The sequence below is a fragment of the Peromyscus eremicus genome, chromosome 22, assembly GCF_949786415.1.
Source record: "Peromyscus eremicus chromosome 22, PerEre_H2_v1, whole genome shotgun sequence".
Lineage (NCBI taxonomy): Eukaryota > Metazoa > Chordata > Mammalia > Rodentia > Cricetidae > Peromyscus > Peromyscus eremicus.
Genome location: NC_081437.1, coordinates 15673464 through 15692158, shown reverse-complemented (window position 1 = coordinate 15692158; position 18695 = coordinate 15673464). Strand labels below are relative to the sequence as shown.

Genomic DNA, 18695 nt, shown 5'->3' with positions numbered 1-18695 from the left:
TTTCAACAGTTCCATCACTTGTATTATGCTCCGCCTAGTTTAGGATTATTTCCCACAGAATCAATGATGAGGCACAGAACCAACAGGGCAGCCTCTCCTGGTTTCCAGACTATTGTGACAAGAGGAAGACACACACTAGAGACTTTGGGAAGTCATTAAAGCAGGGACTGTGGTCAGAAATCCACTACTTCTAATGGGAATCTTCTAATAGTCTAAAAATGTCCAGTTAGAAAATCCTTTTGCTCATTTTACGAAGGATGGAAGAATTTACCCATCAGTGTAAAATTCTGTATCTGCATGGAAACATAAGCATTTAACTCAATTCACTTGTGCATATCAATTGATCTCTTAGGTCTGTTTGTTAACCAAAGCACAAAGATAAAATGTAGTCGTATTAAAATACTACAGCACGTCTATAGAACAACCAGGGAAATTTAGCATGGGTCTTATAATGTTAATGAAAATTTGCCTGCACACTGCAGAATTCTAAAGGCAGATGAGCAGAAATTTTTAAAATGTCAATTATTACCCCTATCACCACGAGAATGCTACTTCAAAGAACAGATCACCAGAAACGTCATGGCTGTGGCAATGGAATCATTATCATGGGTTATAATATTTATAGGTGTACTATTTTTATGGCATATACATTTTGGTGAAAAGGTGGCCATTCACTTCTTTTTAACATTTATATTAGTCTCTGTCATTTCACAGAGACGGAGTGTGAAGGGCATGAAGAGTGCCTGACAGTTATAGGTAGGAGGTCTGCAGGGCAGGGCACTAGGTTAGCTGGTAGCATTCTGAGACTCCCAAAAGCTGACCACATATAGGTCACAGATAAATGTGAAACCTGCCATTTTCAGACATGGTTTTGTCTAGACACAGTACTGATTCACTGTCATTAACATGTGTGCCCCTATGAAACAAGGGAGTGGGGAGACAGAACCTCACAGGCATCAAAGGCATCACTCTCTTCCGTCTCGGTCTCTGTGAAGTTCTTAGAGACACCAGTAGAGGACTTGCAGGGTGCACTGCTTCATTAAGCAGGGATGTGAAAGCAGCTGCCTGAGGTAACCACTCGCTTTGGACTACACAACATAGTAACTATGATTTAAAATGTTTATGGTAGGTGTCAGAAACCATAAATGTGAAAGGCAGGGAAGAAACATTGAGGATTATTTGAACCAATTATATGGGTGTTGGGAAATGGGTAACAAACAGCTTTCTCCTTTTTCAGTCATTAGGAAGTAAATTTCATCAATATGAAATAATCACTCTAATGTTATAAATACCACACAAATGAGGCGAATTTTTAAACAAATTATTATAGAGATATTCCCTGTTCGCCCTTAAAAATAAACAGAATCTCAAACCTGGAGAAGTTAAAAACCTTTAGTAAAAGCAGGCTCTGTTAACTAATGTTCATAATGGGTGTGTGACAGCTAAACTTTAGAATGGTACCACATCTACTTTCAAAGTTGTAATACAATATAGAGATCTGCTTGCAAACTAAGCATTGGTTTAGCATTTCTGAGTAATATACTTAACATAGTATTGCATCTTTTCCTGCTGCTAGGTGAAATGCTCTGCCGTGCTTCATGAGAACAGCTGAAAGGAGAGCTCTGTTCGGAACTCATTTGAACACTGTCTGGTCGTTCTACGTCACAGGTTAGCAGAGCAGATACAGGCTAGTTTGACTACCTAATATGTTTAGCAGATGTCTCAGGGTAGAGTGTATCTAAGTTCCCTCCACTCATTCCCAGTCATCCAACTCTAATGATCCATTACAGCATGCCCTGTTTATCAGGAAGGGAGACGCTAAACCTGTTTCGCTCAGGCCTGCCTAGCGAATGAGAACAACTTCAGAAATAAAAGTGCCTCTTTAGGGGGAAATTTGAAAGTTTTCAGGCTCACAGATTCAGCTGAGCTTGCAGCAACCTGAACAAACCTTAATTTTAGAAAACAGTACACAGACTGCAAAACTATACTTTAACAAATGTTCTCTGTGCTCCTTCAGCAGAACAAAAGGGCAGGGTGAGCTGATTCTTGCCCTGGTCTTCTGTATCTCTGTTGTGCAGTTGACTTTTAATAAAGAGCTAGAAGGTGAAGCTGATGCGTCACATCATACAAAGACCTTAGCCAGTGCATCGGCTCCAGCACTGGCTATATAGCATTTGGAAGGGTGGAATGCTACATCATGGATTGATTCTTCAAATTTTTTCCGATGAGCTGTGAACTCTTGGATACATGTCTTACTTTCTAAATTCCATAAGCGTATTGAACAGTCATGACCTATTCCAAAAGAAAAGAGATTGAAAGGAACAATTATATCAACATGAAGATGGACAAGGACAAGTAAGTAATCCACAGCGAATGTACTTACTGCCAGACATCAAGTACAGGCCATTTGGATCAACTGCTAAACTTGTAACAGCTTCTAGGTGGGCGACCATCGAGTGGATCAGTTTGCCTTTGGAGAAAGACATTGTTACTCTTTACTGACGGCTTTCTTCAGTTTGATCATATGCCAACCTCCATGCTACACTAGTTTCCCTAGACGTCACTGTCTGTGTACTTCTTGGGTCAACTTTTTCCATCAGTTCAAACTACCCATCTCCCCTTCTTGCCTCTGGTCATGTTAATAATAAAAAATAAAAACAGCTTAAGTTTCAGATGAGACTGTCTTTTAAGTCACAGTGAGTTCAGTGAGTTTTACAAGTTCACTAATTACTAGTCAGACATCACTAATCTTCTTGTGTACCCTTTAGTTACAGGCAAATTATATGGGCTTATGAGGACAGACTGTTCAAATTCAAAGACACAAAGGAAAAGAAAGAAAACATGGCCAAAGTTTTGGTGGAAACAATATACAGAAAGGAATTTTAAAAATTAAATTGCTAGCAACTAAGCCCAACCACAAGTGACCATATTAAAAGGGCAGAGAGCCAAAGAAACATGGCTGCCGCACAAAGTCCTTCCCTCCCACTTCAGCTCTGTGCATTTCCTCAGACTAGAGAAGTGCAGCCCGCTGGAAACTGGGAACGCCCCATCCCCAATCCAGTCAGGTCTCAAATTTTAGTACAACAAGAAAAGACCAGCCTGTAGAAAAACACACAAAACAAATGACCTGAAGGTTTTCATGCACAACACTGAATCAAGCTATTTCATATTGAACAACAGAATACAGCTTTTGCAATTTAAAACAAAACACAACTACCAGCCTCTGCTTCCAGCATGTTTCTATTAATACTCCTTATGGATTGCAACAGATCATTTTTATTGGTACTTAGGTTTGTGGGTTTAGAATATGCTATCTGCTTACTGTTAAACAAAATAAAAAGTCATTCCATCTTGTATAATATAGCCTTAGCAGATACGAATGAAATGAACAGAAGTGAGTGGAGAAAGTGTTTCAGGGCCCACTCCTGACTATAAAGCGCCATCAGACCCCATAATTAGCTTACTTCAGTAAGCGGTTGGTTTTGCTTCAGCACGGCCCGGTCCTTAGGAAGCTCTCACCTGTGTTGTTGTCATAGAACTTGATGTGCCTGTCTTCGTGAGCAGTGATGCTGATCGGAAGAGTCGGATGGCTGATGACTCTGTTGATTTGGCAGGAAGAATTGGCTGCTAAAAGGAAAATTAAAAATCAATACAAATTAGTCTAAGTAATTTTTTTTTTCACAGAAAGGAGATATAAATACCCAAACAGACAGGAAAAAATAAACAATGCAACTTTAGTTTGGCCGTGATTCAGTTATTCTCCCATGATTTCTCCAGCCTCAGTGTTGTAAAATGAGAGTTGCCTAGGCTAAGCCACACGGGCACATCTACAGGTGATTAAAAGTCGTCACAAGTTCCTTTCCCCTGCCTGCCACGCATGGATGCCGTGTAAGACTTGGCCTAGGGACACTGAGGACATCCAAGTCTATGCTTCTATGATGTTTGCTACCTTAATAGAGTCCTATCAGCTGGGCATGGTGACCCACACCTTTAATCCCAGCACTTGGGAGGCAGAGGCAGGTGGATCTCTGTGAGTTCAAGATCGGCCTGCCTCATCTACATAGTGAGTTTCAGGCCAGCCAGAGATTCAGTGAGAGCCTGTCTCAAAACAAAAACAATCACCACCGATAGACACATAATCCTCAAAGTCAGACCTCAGGTCCTTCCAACATGGAGCTCTTTCCATGCAGCTGTGACCTAAATATAAACACGAAGTCAGGCCTTGGTTGTTCCTTGCTCCTCTTCGCACCATAATAGAAAAGACCATCATCTTACTGTCCACCAGATTTTGAGTTTTTAAGGAGCACACTAATAATTGTTGTATACTATTGAAGAGTTTTCGAAGAGATTAATTACTATATTCAGTTTGTTATTTCAATATACAACAGAAAATGTCACATGGCTACGTGGAATAAGTTCTTTGGATGCAGTTTTTCTGTTGTTTGTTTTGTTTTGGTTGCTTAGACCGTGCTGAAGCTTAAAACAAGAAAAGTTTTTTTTTTAAAGTAAATGTGTTCTCAGGTTTGGGCAATAGAACACTATAATTTAAGCATTCTTCATAGTGACTCAGGCAGTTATACTTTTGATTAAGTTTAAAAATGAATAAAGAGACTTTTAAAAAGTAGTATACATACTTGAATCTAGATTGGATTCTAAAGTGAGAATTCGCTGTTGTGTTTCCATATTAAAGATGCTCGTATATCCTTTGCTGAATGATGCTACCATATGGCTTGGGTCACTGCTCACTAGGTCCACAGAGGCAGGGATTCCCAGTTCTAAGTATCAGAAATATTCAAAGAGAATGACAGTTAAAAGGTCTACTTGAGAAAGTACTCAAAATGCAAAAAAAACAAAACAAAGTATGATTCTCATAAGTAAATGAGGCTTAACACTGGAATAAGTTATTTTATAACCATTCAGTGGAGAGTATTTCCTTTGTAACTTTTAGCCTTAGTCTATTTTACTATCCTTACCTGTTGAATGTTTTCTACCCATTATTCTGCTAATCCACTTATAGAATGCAAATTTATTTAGAAAGAAAATAAGAGTGAGGTAATCCAGACTCAGAAGGACAAACATGGTATATACTCACTCATAAGTGGATACTAGATATAAAGCAAAGGACAAGAAGACTGAAACCCACAGATCCAGGGAGGCTACCTAGCAGGAGGACCCTAGGATGACTGTGGCTTATAATAAGTTTTGGTTTTGCCCAATCACTGGGCATGCTTTAGTGAAACATTTCACTATTAGGGTAAGAATTTGTACTGTATCAAGTGATGAAAGGATACACTGGCTGTACTTTCAGGAGGGGAGGCTAAAATCTTTTTAGATTATGGATTAGCTTATAGAAAAATGTCTGCCATAAATCAAACAGTGAATAGGAAGATGAATAGGAATCTCACTTATACAACTTAAGTAAAACATAGCTCCCTGAACAGATGAAGATAGGTTTCTTCTGTATCCCAGAATCTAATCAATATTTATATGTATAATTCAGCTATTATTTGGCTTAAAGGGGCTTATTGGAAAATGTTATCATATTTACTATTTTCTACACAGAAAACATTTTCCAGTTTCAAATAACCCTGGACTTTTGAATTATAACCTGTTTTTATGTTCAAGCTATCTGTGTATTATTTCCCCTGAAGTTGTACATAAAATGTTTTTACATTAAAAAAATGGACAAATACTATAGAATTGTATTACATGAAATATATAGAATATACAAATTCATAGAGACAGAAAGATTAGATGTTATCTCAAGATGGAGAAGAAAGGAATATAGAGCAATGATTTCCTAAGTACAGAATTTCTGTTTTGTGTCATGGAAAAACCCCACAGACAGACAGTAGTATCAGGACATAATATCATGAATGTAATAAATCAATACAATTAATGTAATTAATAAATATCATAAATATAGTTATTGAATAAATACTGCGAATGTAATCAATGAATGCCACAAATGTAATTAATATCATGAGTGTAATTAATGAATATCATGAGTGTAATTAGTATCTTGAATGTAATTCATGCCAAAAAAAATGAAAATGAAAAAGAACTTCCACTTCCATTTCAAGTATAGAGTGAGACAGTGGGAACTCCGTCTTGAAGCAAAGAAAACAGTAACAAATCCACCTAGGGCTGGAGTGCGGCTCAGGAGCACCACACTTGCCTGCATGGCATTAAGTCTTCAAAATCTAAGTGCACGCTATGACCTTGCTGAAGAATAAAGGTGTTCTGTGGCCTGGAGCATAACTCAAAGGTAGAGTATCTGTCTAACGTGCAAATCACCGCACAAATACAAAAAAGTAGGATAGGGACTAAACCTGAAACTCATTTATACCAAAGACAGAAGAATGATTAAAGCCAGTATGGTAGCACACTCCCCATATCCCAGTACTCAGAAGTAGAGGCCCAAGGACTGTGAATTTGAGGTCAGCCTGGACAATAATTCAAGGTGAACCTTGAATTACACAGCAATGCAGTGCCACAAGAAAACAAACAGAATGATGAATATAAAAATAAAATTATCTGCCTCATTTGGTTCGACACCTAACTAAAGCAAGGTAATAATTCAAAATGGTGTAGCAGAAGATCTAGGAACAGCCAGCAAGTGAAAAGCAAGGAACAGTAGCAAAGAATTCAACACTGAAGCAGAAGTGACCACGACCACGTGCAGGCCAGAATGGAGCAGAAAGACGCAGCAGGAGTGAGTGAGGATGCAGAGCAGACGGCCCTCCTCACACACGCTGTAGCCCGGGCTATAGTTCCCGGCCATGAGCACTATGGGAACAATGCTGGTCATTTCATGTAAGTTACTTAACAACAAAACACACATCCTAAAACCCAGCAATTCTACTGAAAGGTCTCCACTACCCATGACGAACATTTATGAATGTTCATGATAAATTATTCCTAAAAGCCCCACACTGGACCAACCTGAGTAAATACCAAGAGGTAAATGAGTAAATCATGAAAATTATGAATTTTTATAACAACTCCACTCATAACAGCCTCGGTGTCTATCAAGAGACACAGGAATAGACAAACTGTAGCTTAATGTAATACTCTTACATAATAAAGGGAAATAAACTGACACTGAATTGCACAAACGTTACAGTAGGTGAAAAGCCAGACACAAAGACTACATCCTAAATTGTTACTTTATTACAGTTCAGAATAGACAAAACTGATGATGAAAGTAATCTGGACAACAGCTACCACTGGCTGGGAATATGTAGCGGGACTGCCTAAGGTCAGAGCAGCTGAGGGAAGGGAAGAAATGGTCCAGCTCCAGACCTATACCAGCTCCAGGATGGCACTTGTTCACCAGCTGCATCAGGACATCCTTAACATCTGTAATCTTCACTGAAAATAAATGAGGTCTCAGTTTTTAAAATTTAAACCCCATTTTCTTTCTCATCAAATGCTGTTTTAAAGAATTATACATACATTGAAATGTCAAACGATAATGTTGCTATGTTAAAAAACAAACTTAGAAATGTAATACAGTCAAGAGTTTACAGAATCATTGATTTGTTCGCTTTTTCAGAGCAGGATATGTTACAGACGATCTGGAAACGTTTAATTTTAGGGACTGTACCTTGGTTATCATTGAACACACTCAGTGCCGGAGCAACCTCAGTTGTATTCCATAAACGGAGAGTGCCATCTGCTGAGCAGGACAACAACCGCTGGTGTGCGGCACTGTAGGCCAGCCCCCACACTGCATCTGTGTGGCCCAGCAGAGGGCCTCTCAGAACAGAAGGATCTGTGTAAAACAAGAAAGTGCAAAACCAGGAAGAAAAACCGTGAAGGCATTTAGGTTCCACCGTAGAACATAAACTAGAGCATCCGAAAACAGTATAATATAATCTTCCTAGTTTCATTAGCCTTCTGAAATGCTGTTGTAATTACAAATAGTTTTAGAACTATACAGAGTTGGAAAATTCTAAATCAGAATTAAGAAGCACATGTCTGCTTTCTTAAGAAAGCTCTATTTTAATGTTTATTCTATGTTTATGTTAGTTTGGTAGTGAAATTAAAATGGGGGAGGGAGGACAGACAGACAGCCTGGGTTTATTCTGGAACTCACCAGGCTGGTTTAAACCCACAACAATTCTCTTCTTCTCCCACCAAGTTCAGGGATCACAGACCTACACCACTAAACCTAGCCAGAAGGCCATTCTTTAACCTTTGAGGCCCATTATAATAAATATTTTGAAGGTATGGACTGTAAAACTAATTAGCTTCTTCTATTTCCCTCCAATAACTGAGCAAGGGAATAATGCCTGCATTCAGAGTCATTTGTCAAAAAACAGTACTGAACTATGACTACAGATGACTCGCATTATTTCCAGTAAGAGACAGATGTCTAACATGAAGATAGCAAGCGTCAACCAAACCATGTTTCTGTCCAGGAGGACTGCAGAGATGAACTCTTCCTCAAGAACAGCATTATTTTTACCTTTAGCATTAGCTATTTACAGGAGTCCTTCTGAATGAAATAAAGACATGCTTCTCTTTACTAGTTTTTTAAATATATAATTTTACCGTTAATATACACTGTGAAAAGAATATAAAAAGACAACGCTGTTTCAGAACTGTGGTGAAGCCCATACCGTAAGAGTCATAGGGGTCGATGTTGGGATTGGTGGTGTTCCAGCCCTGAATCAGTCCGTCCGTACCACCGCTGTAACACTGCTCACCATTGCTGCTCATGACTACACACAGCACTGGACCTCTGGGACATCAAATCAGTCAACAGCTGTTAAGTAAACTGCTAGTCTCAAACAGTAATTCTTCGACGTAACTTGTCAAAATTTAGAATGTTCAATTACTAAAACGTCATTCTACTTTCCAGCTTTTAACAATGTTTAAAAACACTACTGAAGTACTATCCATTTTTCTTTCTTTGCCAAACCAAAGGCTGGTAAATTATGGCCTTGAGGCCAAATTCATCTTGTAGTCCTAGTACAGTCCTCAAGCTATGAATGCTTTTTACATTTTTAAAGGTTAAAATAGCACCACACACAGCAACAACAAAACCAAGAATGTAACATGAATTAAGACCCTTAGTTCAATCCCCAACAAAAACCAAACCAAAAGCCAAAAGAGGACCAAAAAAAAAAAGTTCGACAGAGAGTATATGGTCTGCTAAACCTGAAAAATATTTACTTTCTCATTCTTTACATTTTGTCAATTTCTGTGATTAAATCAAGTGAAGACATGCCTCTTATACACAAGTGAAAATTAAGAAAATACATAATTACTATAGAAAAATTATTGGTTAAAAATACAAGCGGCGGCCGGGCGGTGGTGGCGCACGCCTTTAATCCCAGCACTCGGGAGGCAGAGGCAGGTGGATCTTTGTGAGTTCGAGGCCAGCCTGGTCTACAGAGCGAGATCCAGGAAAAGGCGCAAAGCTACACAGAGAAACCCTGTCTCAAAAAACAAAAAACAAAAAACAAAACAAAACAAAAAAAAAATATATATATATATATATATATATATAAACGGTGAGCCGGGAGGTGGTGGTGCATGCCTTTAATCCCAGCACTCGGGAGGCAGAGGCAGTTGGATCTCTGTGAGTTCAAGGTCAGCCTGGGCTACAGAGCGAGTTCCAGGACAGGCTCCAAAGCTACACAGAGAAACCTTGTCTCCAAAAATCCAAAAAAAAATAAAAAATAAGAAAAAGATGTTGCTTAAAATAAAGAAAAGTCACATACTTACTTATGAGCCCTGAACGTATAGATAGGCTCCACGTCAAGAGAAGTACTCCTAAACGAGAGAAAGAAGACGACTGTTAGCATCCCACATTTCAGTAGTGAAGAGTATGATGAAGTCATAGTACTGTGGTCAGAAATAGACTCCATGGTATAATATCCTCAGCCTCAAGATACAGAGGCTCATCTAATCCCAATCGTACCTTCACAGCATGGACAAACTCCCACCTTAGCAGTGGCACCTTGTTACACAGCCTCCTCATGCTGATACAATTCGTCCAATAATGGTAACTGACCTTCTTACACTGCTACAATGTGTCTACTAATGTTACATGGCCTCTTTACACTGTTACAATTCGTCCAATGTTACAGGGCCTCCTCACACAGTTACAATATGTCCACTAATGTTACATGGCCTCCTCACACTGTTACAATTCATCCACTAATGGGAGAGAGAGCATCATTCACAAGAGAAAACAGGGCTGTGAAGGGTAATTTTCAGAATGTAATTTCCAGTTATATCATTAATTGACTAATACAGGGAAGTTTTAATTATTTCAGAACTTCAAATTATCCTATATTTAAAATAAAACAAAATCTAGATAGCATCAACTATTCAACATGAATGACAACCTAAATATAAAAAGTCAAGGCCCGAACTATACACACAGCAGGAGTTCAGCAAACGGTACTTTAACTTCCCTGTGTTTTCATTAAGGTTAACTTTCTGGGGAAACTGCCAAGTCATCAGTTCATTACTAAGAACTGGACTCTGAGTGTACTGCCTTACCCAATAGGCAAGGAAGGATTCATCCTAGACACTGGTTAAAGACAAGAACTCACCATTTGCAACATCATGTTGCAGGAATCTGTAGGTACACATTATCTTTCCTCAAGTCACTCAGCTCAAAGGTCACTAGGCTACTGTTATTTGCTTGTGTAGATACTTTATTAATTTGTTTTTGCTATTTTCCTAAATCAGACATTTACATTTAGCTCCATGTGACTGAGCTGGAATCAGAACTAGCATACGGTGACTTGGCAACCAGACAGGCAAAGGCACAGCGTATCAAAGGGAATAACCCCTCTGCTGACCCTCATGCACACTCTGTGTCCAGCATTTGTCCTGTCCTCACTGGTGCCTTTTAAACGGGGCAGCAGCGTCTCCTACAAGCAGTACAACTTCTGTGACGGTGCCTGTGTTACGGTCTGTTATACTCTTAGCTGTACTTTTGTGCCTCACACAGCAGAGGGATCCTTGCTAGTGGAGGCTGGTTCTGGATGAGGGGATGGATCCATGAAGGGTGAGCTCCAGAAGGGCCTCATCAACTAGACCTGCTCTAGCTTGGAGGTTAAGGAAACAGTTTATAGGACAGCGTGCCTGTTGACGTTCATACACCAAGCCAAGAATGAACAGCCAAGTAAAGACAACAGTATCCTGATTCAGCTCAGACAAACCGGTGAGTATGGAAAACTTGTTGTCAGAGAAAAAGCTAAGGCCATAGGAAAGTCCTTTACCGTGTCTTCACTTTGTAAATCCAAACTTTGTAAATAATGGACCAGCGTGAGGTTTAATAATGCTACCTGTTCCTACTTATATCTCTTTACATTAATAGGGATCTTCATTGCCAGCAAGAGGCCCCGCTTATAAATAAAACAGTCACTCGAAACGCTTATGCATAAGGACTGTAATCAGCAGTCACAAACCCTTGGGAACCATCAGATAAAAACCCTTAGACTGGCCGGGCGGTGGTGGTGCACGCCTTTAATCCCAGCACTCGGAGGCAGAGCCAGGAGGATCTCTATGAGTTCGAGGCTAGCCTAGGCTACCAAGTGAGTTCCAGGAAAGGCGCAAAGCTACACAGAGAAACCCTGTCTCGAAAAACCAAAAAACAAACAAACAAACAAACAAACAAACAAAAAAAACCTCTTAGACTGTCTGGAGGATTTACCTATGACATGGTAAAGAATAAAGAACCAGAAGAGAGATTTGGGAAATATAACAGAAAATTATTATTATTGTTATTATTTTTGTTTTTTGAAGACAAGGTTTCTCTATGTAGCTTTGCACTTTTCCTGGAACTCACTCTGTAGCCCAGGCTGGCCTCAAACTCACAGAGATCCACCTGCCTCTGCCTCAGGCTTGCACCACCACCGCCTGGCTCAGAAAATTATTTTAAAATGTCTTTTCCTGTTCATAAATAATTTAACTAGATCTTTAAAAACAAAAACAAAGTAAAAGCAGAATCTTCTCACTTTTTGGCTGGGGCTGTTTTCTGCAGATTCCACATTTTCAGTGTATGGTCCTCTGACGCTGTGATCAAAACGGGCTCGATGGGGTGGAAAGCAAGGGCTCGGATGCCATCGAAGTGACTTCGTAACGTGAACTTAGGGTTCCACGTCTTCCTCAAGGCATCTTTATTATTTGCTATCTATTAAAAAATAGAACATCAGGTTGGGATAGCTGATTTGCTATTAAACTATTACACTGTACAACTCTCAAAACAATGTATTTTTTAAAGCAAACAACAAACCAATTATCAAGATTAGCAATCCATGGCAGTTTTCATTGAAGACATAAGGAATGTATAATAGGAGAACAGTTAGCATAATTCAGTCTAAAGTGCAGGCAAATAACGATCCCAAACAGATCTCACTACCGACAGTTTCCATCCTGAATGTTCTTGAAGGCTTGGTCACCAGCCTGTGGCCGGCATTCCCAGGAGGTAGGGTCTTCAGCAGATGGAGCCTAGGCCGGACAGTGACATCACTGAAAGGTCTGTCCTTGGGAGAAGCAGAAGCCCAGGCCTTTCCTCTCCCGTTTTCCTGAATACCATGAAGCAAGCGGCTTCTTCTGACACTAACACCTCACTACAAGTCCAAACAACATGGACTGAAACTCAAGTGAGCCTTCCTTCCTAACAGGTTACTTAGTTCATGTTATTATGTCACAGTGACAGAAAGCTTGAATAATTATTAGAGTGTTTTCAAAATCAAGTAATTCAATTCAAACTGTAGACAGAAAATCTGGGTCAAAGAATTAGGGTTTTTTTTTTTTTCCTTTAAGCCTATGTCCTAGCTAGTTATATGTCAACTGTAAAAACAAGTTAGTGCCAGGTGGTGGTGGCACACGCCTTTAATCCCAGCACTCGGAGGCAGAGCCAGGCGGATCTCTGTGAGTTCGAGGCCAGCCTGGACTACCAAGTGAGTTCCAGGAAAGGCGCAAAACTACACAGAGAAACCCTGTCTCGAAATACCAAAAAAAAAACCCCAAAAAACAAAAAACAAAAACCAAAAAAAAAAAAAAAAAAAAAACAAAACAAGTTAGTTATCCGGCAAGAGCGAACCTCAATGAAGAAAATGCTTGGAGCAGACTGGCCTATGGGCAAGGCTGTGGTACATTTTCTTGATGGGTGATGGACGTGGGGGAGTCTGGCTCATTGTGGGCAATGCCACCCCTAGGCTAGTGGTCCTGGGCCTTAAGAAAGCAGACTAATTAGTATTGGCATAAAAACCGAATCAATGGAAGACCCTGACATTAGTCCACACACCTATGAACACCTGATTTTTGACAAAGAAGTCAAAACTGTATAATGGAAAAAAGAAAGCATCTTCAACAAATGGTGCTGGCATAACTGGATGTCAACATGCAGAAGATTGCAAATAGATCCGTATCTGTCACCATGCACAAAACTCAAGTCTAAGTGGATCAAAGACTTCAACATAAATCCAGTTACTCTGAACCTGAGAGAAGAGAAAGTAGAAAGTAGTCTTAAACACACTGGCACAGAGACTACCTCCTAAATATAACACCAGTAGCACAGGTACTGAAAGAAAGAATTAATAAATGGGACCTCTTGAAACTGAGAAGCTTTTGTAGGGAAAAGGACATGGTCAATAAGACAAAACGACAGCCTACAGAATGGGAAAAGATCTTCACCAACCCCACATCTGACGGAGGGCTGATCTCCAAAATACATAAAGAACTCAAGGAACTAGACATCAAAATACCGAACAATCCAATTAAAAAATGGGCTACAGATCTAAACAGAGAATTCTCAACAGAAGGATCTCAAATGGCTGAAAGACATTTAAAGAATTTAAGGAATTGCTCAAGATCCTTAGTCATTAGGGAAATGCAAATCAAAACAACTCTGAGATACAATCTTACACCTGTCAGAATGGCTAAGATCAAAAACACTGAAGACAGCTTATGTTGGAGAGGATGTGGAGCAAGGGGAACACTCACTCACTGTTGGTGGGAGTGCAAATTTGTACAGCCACTCTGGAAATCAGTATGGTGGTTTCTCAGAAAATTGGGAATTAATCTCCCTCAAGACCCAGCTATTCCACTCTTGGGTATATACCCAAGGGATGCTCAATCATATCACAAGGACATATATTCAACTATGTTCATAGCAGTATTATTCCTAATAGAACCTGGAAACAACCCAGATGCCCCTCAACTGAAGAATGGATAAAGAAAATGTGGTACATATATACAATGGTTTTACTCATTGTTTTGTTTTTTGTTTTTTAACATTATTACTCAGCTGTAAAAAACAGTGACATCATGAAATTTGCAGGCAAATGGATGGAACTAGAAAAAATCATCCTGAGTGAGGTAACCCAGACTCAGGAAAAAAAAAATGATATGTACTCATAAGTGGATAGTAGATGTAAAGCAAACAATACTGCAACCTACAGCTCTAGGGAAGCTAAGAAACAAGGAGGACTCTTAAGAGGGACATGTTTCTCCTTGGGAAGGAGAAACGAGATCTTGATGAGCAAACTGGGAATGGAGGGGGTAAAGGGGAGGAGGTATGAGAACACAAGGGAATGGGATGGTCGAGCTGGGAGAGGGACAGAGTGGGAGAGCAATGAAAGAGATATCTTGACAGAGGGAGACATCATGGGAACAGGGAGAAACCTGGTGCTAGGGAAATTCACAAGAACCCACAAGGATGATCCAAGATTAGACTACTAGCAATAGTGGAGAGGGTGCCTGAACTGGCCTACCCTGGTCAGATTGGTGAATACCCTAATTGTCATCACAGAGCCTTCATCCAGTAACTGATGGAAGCAGATGCAGAGATCCACAGCCAAGCACCAGGCTGAGCTCCAGAAGTCGGAAGTCGAAGAGAGGGAAGAGGGATTCTATGAGCAAGGGGGTCAAGATCATGATGGGGACATCTTCAGAGACAACTGAACAAACCTCATAGGAACTTACGAACTTTAGACAGACAGCTATGGAACCCTTCATAGGACTGGACTAGGCCCTCTGCATACAGGAGACAATTGTGTAGCTTCGTCTGTTTGAGAGGTCCCTAGCAGTGGGATCAAGATCTATCCCTACTACATAAGCTGGCTTTCTGTAGCCCATATCTATGGTGGGACACCTTGCACAGCCTTGATGCAGGAGTGAGGGGCTTGGTCCTGCCTCAACTGAATGTGCCAGACTTTGCTGACTCCCTATGGGAGGCATTACTGTTTTGGAGGAGGGCGGGGGAGAAGCTAGGGGGGAGCGGGAGGAGGGATGAGAGGGGGATCTGTGGTTGGTATGTAAAATGAATAAAACAATTTCTGAAAGGAAGAAAGGAAGAAAGGAAGAAAGAAAGAAAGAAAGAAAGAAAGAAAGAAAGAAAGAAAGAAAGAAAGAAAGAAAGAGAGAGAGAAAGAGAGAAAAAGCAAGCAAGCAGGCTGAGCAAGCCAGTAAGTAGACTTCTTCCACAGCCTCTGCTTTGGTTCCCCCTTACAGGTTCCTGCCCTGACTTCCTTCCATGATAGGCTGCAATGTACAACTGTAAGCAGAAATAAAACCTTTCTACCCAAGGTGCTTTTGATCATGGTGTTTCAGCTCAGCAATAGAAACCCTAAGACAGCTTGTCAATTTAAAATATGATCACATTTTTTTTTCACATTTTTTGTGACTTTTAATTCTTTCTTCCCCAAGATGGAAACAAGATTTATAAACTTGAGATAGAAAATGTTAAAATGGCTGAGAATGGTGTCACACACCAGAACTCAAGAGGCCTTGGAGGTTTAGAGTCCAAGGCAATCACTGAGCTACTCTCCTGCCTGCATTTTTCTCTTCACACATGTACTCAGAGTGTGGACATCATAGAGGGACCATGTGGTAACACAGTAAAGTATTCAGCCAATGACCAGCAAGAACCACAGCCTGCCAACAACTCTCTCTGAGAGAGCTTGGTCTTCTCCAAATCAAGTTTTCAAGTAGGAACATAGCCAACACCAACCTCTTTACTACAACTACATAAAACCTACAGCCAGTACGGCACAGGCAAGCCAGTCTCCACAGCCCAGACTCTGGATGCAGAGGGATTTGAAGGTGATGGCTTTTTTTCTCTTTTATTAAAAATTGATTTTTTTCATACAATATATTCTAATTACAGTTTCTCTCTCCCAATTCCTCCCTACCTCCCCTCCTATCTGAATTTCCACCCTTTCTCTCTCTCATTAGAAACCAGACATCTAAATAATAAATAATAATAATAATAATATAAAACAAAAACAAGTGGACAGAACAGAATACAAAGAACCAAGGGAAAAGCACAATAAACACATACAGACACAGAGACACACGTTTGTACACACAGAAATCCCACAAAACCTGAAACCATAATATACATTCACAAAGATTCTGCGAGGTTTAAAAAAGAATCTAATTACGAGACCAAGAACCTCCAAAATGCCATTAATTCATTTTGTACTTTTTAAAAGCATAGCAATAGATTGCAGGTGTGTTTAATAAAACGCAGAACTTCCTTTGGAAATAAGGTGAAGAGATAACAATTTTTCCAGAGGGGGAGAAGTGAGTTTGCATCAGAACGATGTCTGAGTCCCGTCAGCTACTGGATAAGGTCTCCGTGGTTTAGGTAGAGAGGACAAAAGTATACGATGGGAAATTCTGCTTCTAGACTAGGTAGACTATTCTGTAGACTAGGTAATTTGAACCAGCTCTGTTGTAGGGACACGTAGAAAAGAAGTCAACAAGCCATGAGGAAAGGCCGGGCTACCCAGGGAGCCCACACTGGACAATGTACTGAAGAGGCAGGCAAATGCTGCTGGTAAGTAAGACATCAACTGATCGCAGGCGCCTAACCAAAAACACAACTCGTACTTTGCAATGGAAAAGAGACTTCCTTTCCCTACCTAAAACCAACACACACACACACACATACACACACACACACACACACACACACACACACACACACACACACACACGCTATAGTGACCTACAGATCTAGACAAAGCCTCTAACTTTAATCTCCAGGTTACTTAGAAAATGTCAGCTCATTTTTATATCCATCTTTGCAAAGTTTGAAATTAAAACTAAACCGAGACCTTGTGAAAAGGTTTTTACCTCCGTCATCTTTTTCGATCAACACAGTGATGACATACAAAATACAACTACTTACATCGTAGGCCAGCGAGTCTGCCTCATTGGCCACTGTGAGGCCTGCTAATTCTCCAAGCCCCAGTTCACTTTCGAGGGCTTCATCTGCTCCCATGATAAAGGACTTCCCGGAAGAAGGAGGAAACGTCAGCGCTTCCACTGAGGGAGACAAAGCCCAGTTAGACATCTGAACACTTCACAAGTAGTCTCACCTCTTGCTTAATTACACTCTGATAAGGGAACATGTACACTTTTTTTTTTTTTTTTTGGCTCTATTTTTGTTTTTGGAGCCAGGCTGGCCCAGAACAAAGGCAATTCTCTTGCCTCAGCCTCTTAAGTGCTAGAATTACAGGCCAGAGGGGGTATGCCCCTATCTTACATTACTGTTAGACAATTCTGTAAACAGTGAAATCCCATGAGCAGAAAAGTCCTAAAGACTGCTCTTTCATACATTATCTTGCTAGCAGCAGCATCTAATTAGAAAAGTAAAACAGAAACAAATCTAATAATTTATTGTCCTTTCCTTTATTATTATATAGAAAATAGTATGATTATAGTAAATTTTCTATTTGATATTTCATGCTAATTACTCAAATAATGTCTATCAATTATGAAGTCTACTAACAAGTGGTTCTTGCTATATGTCGAACACCATTGCTCTCATTCAAAATAAAACTAATCAATTCTATAATCTCGAATACTGAAGACATTTCAAAATGAAAACTGTACAACGTGCCTACATGAGAAAAATTGATACACAGTGTGAAAAGTCAGCATTATCTAGTGACGGGTGGTTAACGGGGCCCCACAGGATGCTCCACCTTGGTAACATTCTACGTCTTGATCTAGGTGATGGCATGAACAGTCAGTGGCTAATTTTGAAGTGTGAAAATTTGATGAGCTGTTCCCATTAGTACACATGCTTTATTTCATTTAAAGAGGTTTTAAAATCCATTTCAGAACTTTAATAGATGTCAACTGTGCTTTGAGATGGAGCTTTACTGTGAAATCAATTTGAACATTCTTACTTTGTAACTCTGAACACAGCACTTCAATCTTTTCAACAAGCATCACTGAAGAGCCAGTGAAAAGCAAAATGCTAAATTACAATTTTTATGAAAGAAAACAATTCCAAAAAACGCCTTTCCAGAGGAGGTTGCTTCACTGATTAGAAACATTTAAGATAAATTTAACATTCAAGGCATTTTGCTAAAAAGATGTTATCTTTTAAACAAAGAAGCGAGTTAATCATATGGAGTACACAGTAGACTTAAAAGTTGTTTTTGTGTGCTTCAGCTAATCATGTTTAATAGTAGCTACTTGTTGAACACATTAAATAATAGTTATTTGCTTTTAAAAATAGTAGTGGTATCTGGGTGTGGTGGTGCACACCTTTAATCCCAACACTCTGGAGGCAAAGGCAGATGAACCTCAAGTCCAGCCTGGTCTACATAATGAGCTCAGGTTAGCCAGGGATAAATAGTGACAAGAGCCGGGCGGTGGTGGCGCACGCCTTTAATCCCAGCACTCGGGAGGCAGAGCCA

General features: G+C 39.9%; 1 protein-coding gene across 3 annotated transcripts in view; it reads right to left on the bottom strand.

The window, feature by feature from the left end:
- Window positions 1-1378: 1378 nt before the first annotated feature.
- Strn (striatin) overlaps window positions 1379-18695 on the bottom strand; it is an 82577-nt gene continuing 65260 nt past the window's right edge. For 2 of the 3 annotated variants that reach the window (XM_059248359.1, XM_059248357.1), the window contains 9 exons: window positions 17174-17310; window positions 11988-12163; window positions 9739-9786; window positions 8628-8749; window positions 7610-7777; window positions 4635-4775; window positions 3520-3627; window positions 2384-2470; window positions 1379-2292 (listed from right to left, as the gene is read on the bottom strand). In XM_059248359.1, the coding sequence (XP_059104342.1) occupies window positions 2123-2292; window positions 2384-2470; window positions 3520-3627; window positions 4635-4775; window positions 7610-7777; window positions 8628-8749; window positions 9739-9786; window positions 11988-12163; window positions 17174-17310 (1157 nt within the window). In that variant the 3' untranslated portion in view covers window positions 1379-2122. The remainder of the gene's footprint in view (window positions 2293-2383; window positions 2471-3519; window positions 3628-4634; window positions 4776-7609; window positions 7778-8627; window positions 8750-9738; window positions 9787-11987; window positions 12164-17173; window positions 17311-18695) is intronic. The other variant, XM_059248358.1, reaches the window with a different exon arrangement.